We start from the raw sequence: 9,094 nt of genomic DNA, 5'->3' as shown, positions 1-9,094 counted from the left end.
AAACCACCAAAAAATGTTGGCATTGGAAAAGGGAGGCATGTTTCTTCTTTTCCGCAGCCTGGACTGGGCAGAGCAAATCCTGCCCCTATGAGTCTCTAGTTGTGCAATCATGGGCCCACTAGATGCAATAATAACTCTATGGAAGCGAAGTGAGGCAGTGAGTAGACTGCAAGCAAATCATCAGAAAGACAGATTATATCAATCAAATACCATTTTTAAAAATCATTTGTCACTCAAAAGTATATTTAATTAGTATTAATACAGAATTGTATTGGAATAAATTGTATGCAGTTGTGACTGAAACTCCTCAGAAGGAGCTGCTAGACTCTGGATGGCTATATATTGTCCACTCTCAACTGCCTATTAAGGAGTTATTCATTAGATAGCAGCCTATAGCATGAGTCGAGTGAAAAAGACTGACGAATTTTATTTGAGGCTATGTTATGATGAACGTAGGCCCGCCACACCAAAATCTATGGTCATGAGCCACTGATATTAAAAACTCTACTGCATTCATAACAGACCCTGACGCTGTTAATGAACAGCACCTTCAAAACACTAAGTACTTTTTGACTTTATAGTACACAGCTGTGAAAGAGTATTGATTTATAAATTGGGTGTCACCCAGAAGTCTGGTTCCTCTCTGATTTCTTCCTCATGTCGTCTCAGGGAGTTTTTCCTCGTCGCTGTCTGACCTGCTCTTTAGGGATCTAAATCTATATCCATATTTTTGTAAAGCTGCTTTGTGACAGTGTTTTATTGTTAAAAGTTCTATACAAATAAAGCTGAATGAAAATCAGCCATCCCATTTTTGTCTCCACCTGGTGGTGATGTCTCTCTTGGTGAGCACAGTGTAAGCACAGTATTACTGACTAGCACCAGGGGGTGCACTGAGACCACCATAGTCAGAGGCGGCGCACATAGAAAAGGCGACATTACAGCTTCACGTGGTTGACTGCCAGTGTTCTAACGGTTTGTTTTACTTTGTCAAACTGTCCTACCACAGCACACATTTCTAGCACTTCATAAAACAATTCCGCAAGTATTTTGTGCCATTTTGTTGATTTTATTGTTGTGATCTTGTCTGAAAATGTCTTCAGAAGAAAACTATAGCATGTATATACACTATGCCAAAAGTACAGTATGTGGACATCTGACATCACACCCGTGTGTGGCTCTTCCTGAAACTGTTGCCACAAATGTGGAAGCACACAATTGTCTAGAATGTCTTCAAACTGTAGAATTAAGATTTCCTTTCACAGGAACCAAGAAGCCCAAACATGTTCCAGCATGACAGTGTGTCTGTGCACAAAGCGAGCTCCATAAAGAGATAGATTGCTAATGTTGGAGTAGAAGAACTCCAACTGCAGCAGCATGCCTCGTCTTCAACCGGCCCAAAAGGACCCATGTCACACCCCTCTTCATCTCCCTCCACTGGCTTCCTGTAGCCTCCCGTATTAAATTCAAGGCCTTGATGGTCACGTACAAGACCTTGTCTGGAACAGCACCCTCCTACCTCAACTCTCTGCTTGAGGCTGACGTTTCCTCACGCAATCTGCGATCGATTAATGACCGATGTTTACTAGTTCCTACTCAGTGTGGCTCAAGGTCCCTTTCCAGAAGCTTCACAGTGACTGTCCCTCAGTGGTGAACTGAACTTCCAACTCAATCCGGACCACAGAATCTGTCATAGCTAAAGACCCAGCTCTTCCGTGAGCACTTACCTAACCTCTACAACTCCAACCCCACATCATCCTCGACTCTGCACACTTTGCTCCTCTAGAACTCGATTATAAATCTTGTACAGTAGCACTACTTGTATTGTTCTCCGCTTGATATATTGTTCTTTGCTTGTATTTCCTCACTTGTAAAAGCGTCTGCTAAATGAATAAATGTAAATGTAAATTTAAGAACTGTCCTTCACAGAGTCCTGACCTCAACCCCACCGAACACGTTCGTGATGAACTGGAACATCGACTGCACCCCAGACTTCCTCACTCGACATCAGTGCCTGACCTCACTAAAGCTCTTATGGCTGAATGAACACAAATCCCCACAGCCACGCTCCAAAATCTAGTGGAAAGCCTTCCCAGAACTGTGGAGGTTATTATAACAGCGAAGAGGGGACCAGTTGGTTGTCAAAACAAACGGAGCTCAGGAACATTATTTTAAAGCATTTTTTCCCCCCTCACCCGACTCTAAAGTGATCACTTTCCCACCTTTCACAGAAAGTCCGGACGCACGTCTCTAACTGAACTCTATGCTTCTTGCATTTAAAATCATCTCGTATGACAGAAAGAAAAAACGGATTAAACACTGGACACAAAAGATTAGTTGTGGAGCCATAATGAGCTGCTTACCACAGAGGTGGATTACTGTAATCCGAGGATATTTCCATGTTCTTCATAACTATGGCGTGTAGCAGCAGCAACGGGAAACAGCAGTAAAACCTGAAAAAAACCTGTTACTCAAATATTGTAAGGTTTAGTCTAGAGCAACGACACACTGAAAGAACTACAGCACTCGAATCAATGCGTCAGATCAGAAATTCACAGCCGGCTTCATTTAGAATATTTTATTAAATCTCCATATAATTTGTAAAAATTTTTCACATACTGTTGGTAAGAAGCTACAGCTGAAAGACAATCATTACATATGATGATATTAACATCTTTGAAAACTTCAAAAGAGCCTGCTCTAGTCTACACATAATTTATAGAACCTATTAACAGTTATAGCTTTTATAATTCCTTCTGAAACTTCTGCACATATTTGATCTTGTACAATTACACCTGTTCACACCACTAATTACACGTGTGGTCCATGCGTCTTACATTTAATGTACCACCGAACCATTTATGCATCACTAGTTCCCTCTTTCTGCATATTAACCTCTTTTTAAGTTAACTGTGTCGATTTGAAGTTTTCGCTCCCTTTCTATGTGTCTGTTTCAGGATGGATGCTAATCACCTTTTGTTAAAAACAACAACAAAAATAAAATTTGAAAAAAACAAACAAACAAACAAAAAAACTAAAATTAAAATGGCTAGTGATCCAACCACTTGTTGAAAATGATAAGCTGGAGGTTGCCAAAAACCTGCCTCCATAAACTGAACGTGTTCCATCAAAGTGTTTATGTCAAGAAATGTAAATGGAAAACAAAATATTGACCCTATACTCTAGCATGAACTGAACACGTCTGGCATCCCACCCACACGCACAAGCAAAAATACTTTTAAAAGGCTAATGATTATGAGATCAGTTTCTCTCATAACACATAAAAGGAATGTTAGAACAGAACCGATAACTTTGTCCAAATATAGAGGATACTTCAGTCATTACACCTTACAGATTTACAGAGTTGTATTCCTGCGTACTGCCCTTCCAGTGATTCTTACACACACACACACAGAGAGAGACACACAGAAACACAGACAGACAGAGAGACAGACACAGAGAGAGAGAGACACACACAGACAGACTGACAGAGGCACAGAGAGACAGACAGACACACCGACAGAGACACAGACAGACAAACAAGAGAGAGAGACAGACACAGACAGACCGACAGAGACACAGACATGAGAGACAGACAGACAGAGACAGACAGACAGACACACAGAGAAACAGACAGACACAGAGAGAGAGAGACACACAGACAGACAGAGAGAGAGAGAGCCAGGCAGACACAGACAGAGAGAGAGACAGGTAGACGCAGAGAGAGAGAGAGAGAGAGAGAGAGAGAGAGAGATAGGCAGACACAGAGAGAGAGAGAGAGAGACAGGTAGACGCAGAGAGAGTGAGAGAGAGAGAGAGAGAGATAGGCAGACACAGAGAGAGAGAGAGAGAGACAGGTAGACGCAGAGAGAGAGAGAGAGAGAGAGAGAGAGAGAGATAGGCAGACACAGAGAGAGAGAGAGAGAGAGAGACAGACACACACACACAACCGGAAACAACTATATCACCAACTCTCTCTTTAGTGCCACACAGAGAAAATACATTAATACAACAGACAAATGTTGAAATGCATTCGAGTGCTAGATTAGAGAAAACGGTCAGTTTTGGCCTGCGTTTTTCTTTCCATATCAGAGCTCGTTTTAATGACTTGGACGGATGATACAGACAGTTGTGGAAGAAACTGAAGAAGCATGTTAAATGTGCTAATATTAAATAAATAACAATCTAAAACGACAAGGTTCCGCATTGATGTTTTACACCATGAACGTTCTTCTCTCTTTCGCTCCCTGCCAGTGACGATAGGCGGGAGAGATAAAATGTCAATAGACAAAGCCCATCACTTCATCATACTAGCTCACACACAGTAACGGCTGCACGGATGGGAATAGTCTGCATACTGACAAAACACGCAGAAAGCAAGAATGACGTAGAGAGAATCGGAAAGAAGAAAAAGAAGAAGAAAAGAAAAGAAAAGAAAAAAAACCATACGAGGAGGTAGAGAACGGCAGGAAGAAGCAAATGTCGTGTGAGGCGCAGATCATGTTTTTAACCTGTACGAGTCCTCCTCAGTAAATATCTGTCCATGTGGAACAAAACCGAGCGCGTTGTCAGTCGGTACTGATTTTGAATGGCGTAAGTGGCTGGAACTGGCGAGACCACGATCGCTCTTTGTGTTGGGAAAACTGCGAGTAGTGGAGGAGACAGACAACGCGGTGGTTCCTCTTGCGGCGTGTCACGTCCCACCATGTCCTCCTTGTTTTCTCCCGAAGGACCACAAGACAACTGCCTCCTGAACCTGCTCCATCGTTCGGCGAACGCCGAGGAGTCTCCGATTCGCTAATCTCTCAGATAATGACAGAAACCATGTTAGTCTCATCACACGCCGCGCTCTCTTTTCCTACGTAAAGTGGCAGTGTGTTCACCCCGTCCTTTAAGTCGACGTGGTTCTCGTTTACTGCTTCTACACGCCTCTCTGCAGTCAATACATACAGCAGGTCCATTGTTCAGTGCAACCAATATCTTTCACCTTCACGTTATTTCTTTCCCCCTCCTAGCAATCATCTCATCGTGATCTCTTAATTACAAGTCTGTCACTTTGTTTTCCACCGCGGCTGCGATCTGCTGAAGACGATAACCGAGCTGCATCTTCTGAGCTGTGGTGTCTTCTTCTAAGGCAGTGATGATCTGAAATGCACACCGAGTAGATATGTTCATTAAACCTCTTCTTTCTCGTTACTTCGTCTACTGTCCATGCCGAAGAAATCAACTTACCTGGTCGTAATATTTGTTGATATACTTGTACAGCTCATGCAGGGCCACCAGGTAATTCAGCTCTCCTGAATAATTCTAGGCAGAAAGACGGGAAAAAGTCTTCACGTACACTGCAGGAACCAGAACATATCTTGATTAAAAGACGTATGGAACGAATGTTCCACGTACCCTGGAGTGCTCAGCTAAGGCAGAGTTCATCTCCTGATCGCTGGCCGGGATGGTTTGTCGGATGTCACCGTAGTACCTGAGATATTTGGACAGATTGAATGATATTATAAGGCTGACTCAAACAATAATTCATTTCAGTTTAAGGTTTTAAGCCAAGCGTCTGCTTCATTTTCACATTTGAAGGACATGCTAAAACAACAACAACAACAACAACAACAACAACAACAAAATACAGGCTTATTCATCATACTTCTCCACCATCTGCTTATAACGAGGAATGTCTCTGGCATATAGCAGCTTGTTGATGGGGGAGTCCTGAAGAAGAGAAAGACAAGGTGTAAAACTAAAAGCAAAACAAAATCAACAAAAGTTTGTGTGGAAAAAAAAAAGAAAAAGAAATGTCTTTGTGGTAAATTGGCTTGGAATGATGAGAGAAATCTAAAAGTTTAAAAAAAAAAAAATAATAATAATAATAATAAAAAAAAGACCATCACAGTTACTGGCATTCCTAGACATTCTTGTATGTTCCTATTTATAATTTGCTTTTTTGAGTTCTCCAGAGTATTTAGGAACTCTTAAGTGGTTTATCCATGACGTCCTGCTTTACTGAGGTATTCAAAAAAATAAAAGAGACCGTGTTAAACCTTTAGAAATCAGGCAATGGATATTTTAAAAATGCCAATATAAATTTGAGCAATAATTGAGAAGAACTGTAAAGCTGTACGGCTGTAATGAACCCGCCTGGCAAAGGACACAAGTGTATTTTGGCAGTATACAGAGACAAACAAAAGGATTAAGGTTGGAGATGTGCAGAAGATAGTAGGGGTCGAATATACTTGTGGTGGGGTGCGCTGCAGAAAGAGTCCACAGGAGAGGACCTAAGAACCGGAAGGATCTGGAAAGATTCTGTACTGAGGAATGGTCACAGATTCTGCACTCTCATCAAGAATTGTAGGAGGAGACTCAGTGCTGTTAGGTTGGCAAAGGAAGACTGAATGCAGGGAGTGCCAATAACTGTGATACATGTGGTTTTTGTTTAAAAAAAAAAAAAAGAAAAAGAAAGAAAAAGCTTTTATTTAAATGTTCTTAGAATAAACTGACTTAAAAGTCTCTCTAGTTTCAGAATGAAATCAACATTTACGCATCTCCATCAAGGGTACTATTCATTTTGGACCCGAGTGTATGTTCCTCTCGTACCCTGCCCAGTTTGTGCTCAGCAATGGTGCAGGAATCCATGAAGGTCTGGGCGATGACGGACAGGACAGCATCCACGTTGTCAGACGCCTGCACGTCAAAGATGAACTGAGGGTTCTTCACGATGTTGATCCAGAAGCGCAGAGGCAGACTGGAGCAGGTAGAGAACACAACACCGTTACCATCACATCATCGGTGTTTTGTAACCTGTAGTAGAGATGTGTGCTGAATTGTTTTTAATCCCTTTTCTGCCTCTTCCCACACTTATCTCCACTGCTTGTACTGGTCCGTGAAGGTTTTAGTTTAAATGAAATATATCGGATATGAACTCTCTCTTTGAGATTAGCAACATCCTGATCGCTGATGCCAATCATCATAATCTCAATGCACACCTCTGACCTGTAGCTGGTCCAAACAGGAGCAGGAAAATGTTGATTCATTATTTAAAACAGCGAGCTAACCGATCGTTCCTAATAATCCTGGCCTCGGTTCTCAAAGTAGTCCACAAAAATATGATCATGTGAATATAATGAATTAGAAGAAGAAGAAGAAAAAAAAGCGTATACAATTTTGTCTTTGGGGAACAGGCAGTACATTTCTCAAGGCTCATTTCACTCTTGATTTTAGGTTACTCTTGAGTTCACTAGTTCATGCCACCTCACCACAGAGCTGCGGATGTCCTAATTCACATTTCCATACTACTGCACGTAAACAGTATGTTATAGTACACCGGCATTTGTTACTTCATAACACAGAGTAACCTGCAATTTATAATTATACTATAAAGTTAGTAGCCTGTGTTAATCGGAGCCTTGGACCGATCACAGTGAGAATGCAAACGCGTCTCTAACGTGATCTAGATAAAAACTGTGATTTTAAAAACCTTGCAAAAAAAATTGCTGGAATTTATATCACTACTGCAGTGAAGAAATGACCAGGACAAGGGACAGTGGTCACATGTCTTCTCCAGTGTTGCTGTAACTCCCAATATAGTCCCTTTTAATGTCCCATCTATTCTATCAAAACATTTTGATTTCCATGCTGCGACTGTCAAGTTGGTACCTGTTGGTTTTCCAAATGTGGATCGTTTCTGGGTCGGAGATGCCGTGATGAGTCGCCTGATCGTCCAGCAGGTCGAAGAAGTATTTCACAGCGAGGGGAACGGGTCGACTTGTGCTCAGAATCACGGTGAACAGATCATCGACAAGCTTCTGAAGCGTGCCCTATAGACAGCAAGTGACAGCATTAGTTACACACAGAGTAGCAGCTACTGTCTTCCACCACTGTCTCAGACACACCTAGCTCCATTATCACGGAGTATCTACGCAGGGGGAAAGTGTGCCGTACCTTCATGGAGAGCAGTCGTGTGAGGTAGATCTCCGGTATGGCTTTGGCCCTCTCTCTCTCTTTTAAACTGCCTCTTCTGTGTTTGGGCAGTTCGGGTTCCTCGCTGGCCTTCACAAGATGCCACAGTCTGACTCCACCCTCATCCGCATCCTCCAGCATGGGCGTCTCTGAGGAGGGAAACGTGCATGAGAAATCTCCCACCCAGACTCTGTAATGTGTGTGAGAATCTGACCTACTAAAGCGAAGGCATGCTGAGCTCATTGAAAATTATATACTGGAGGAAAACATGCCTAAAAATACAAGGCATCATTTTATTATTTTAGGAACAGTGGTGGCTTCTGCTTATTGCTACACTTTATCCAGACTGGAACCAGAGCCAAAATGGTACAGTAGTTGTAAGCTACTGTACTACTTATGCCAAGACAAACCTTCCTGAAATACATATGGATCAAATGCAAGTGTGAAATAACCCACACTTCGTGGTCCAGCAAATTAACAGCCAAAGCTCCTTGTTTTCGCCGAAGCAACTTGCACTGAACTCAGGACATTTCTGTTTAATTGCTCCATTCTTGCCTTGTCATTTACTCCAGACATGGGAACTGCAGCTCTGAATCATGTATTCAGGAAGAAAATGATTGGCTTCCTGTCATGCTGTCACTAAATAATGTCAGCATAGCTTCCAAATTTAAGCTCTCGAGAGTTGCTGTTGTGTATACTCACTCTCTCCTGCCACGTAGTCATGGTTGTCATGGTGGACATGTTTGCTATGTCGCGGCACCAGAGCGACTGTAGCTCCATCAGGAACCTGAGAAAAATGGGGGGGGACAATGAAAACACATGAAAATAATAAGCTTGTTAGATAAAAGAAATGAGCTTGGTAAATAAATTTGGTAGCAGGACTAGTGTAGAGTGCAATGACACCGTGTGCACCTTGTAATGCTGAAGTGTATTGAGGCGTTTCCAGTTGCCCTGTACCACAGACGTCAGATCTTCATCGGAGAGAATGAGGTGACCCGCGACTCCTGAACGCCATTCTGCAAACATGCCACCAGCATGAGAACAAACTGTTACAGAACGTTTCAGAAGACTGAGTCTACATAAATGCATTTAGGAACGTGTGTAATATGTACATTAAATATAGAGCAAGGAGAGACAG

The 9,094-nt window shown here is 42.2% G+C and overlaps 1 protein-coding gene across 6 annotated transcripts in view; it reads right to left on the bottom strand.

Annotated features, from left to right (window-relative positions):
- Nucleotides 1-2,560: 2,560 nt before the first annotated feature.
- Nucleotides 2,561-9,094, bottom strand: part of plxnb1b (plexin b1b) — a 98,616-nt gene continuing 92,082 nt past the window's right edge. For all 6 annotated transcript variants that reach the window (XM_053683656.1, XM_017479953.3, XM_053683659.1 and 3 more), the window contains 9 exons: nucleotides 8,869-8,972; nucleotides 8,659-8,743; nucleotides 7,939-8,105; nucleotides 7,654-7,814; nucleotides 6,595-6,742; nucleotides 5,648-5,712; nucleotides 5,398-5,473; nucleotides 5,230-5,304; nucleotides 2,561-5,142 (listed from right to left, as the gene is read on the bottom strand). In XM_053683656.1, coding sequence (XP_053539631.1) covers nucleotides 5,038-5,142; nucleotides 5,230-5,304; nucleotides 5,398-5,473; nucleotides 5,648-5,712; nucleotides 6,595-6,742; nucleotides 7,654-7,814; nucleotides 7,939-8,105; nucleotides 8,659-8,743; nucleotides 8,869-8,972 — 986 coding nt within the window. In that variant the 3' untranslated portion in view covers nucleotides 2,561-5,037. The remainder of the gene's footprint in view (nucleotides 5,143-5,229; nucleotides 5,305-5,397; nucleotides 5,474-5,647; nucleotides 5,713-6,594; nucleotides 6,743-7,653; nucleotides 7,815-7,938; nucleotides 8,106-8,658; nucleotides 8,744-8,868; nucleotides 8,973-9,094) is intronic.

This window comes from Ictalurus punctatus, chromosome 11 (assembly GCF_001660625.3).
Source record: "Ictalurus punctatus breed USDA103 chromosome 11, Coco_2.0, whole genome shotgun sequence".
Taxonomy (NCBI): domain Eukaryota; kingdom Metazoa; phylum Chordata; class Actinopteri; order Siluriformes; family Ictaluridae; genus Ictalurus; species Ictalurus punctatus.
This window is presented reverse-complemented; position numbering and strand designations above follow the sequence as displayed.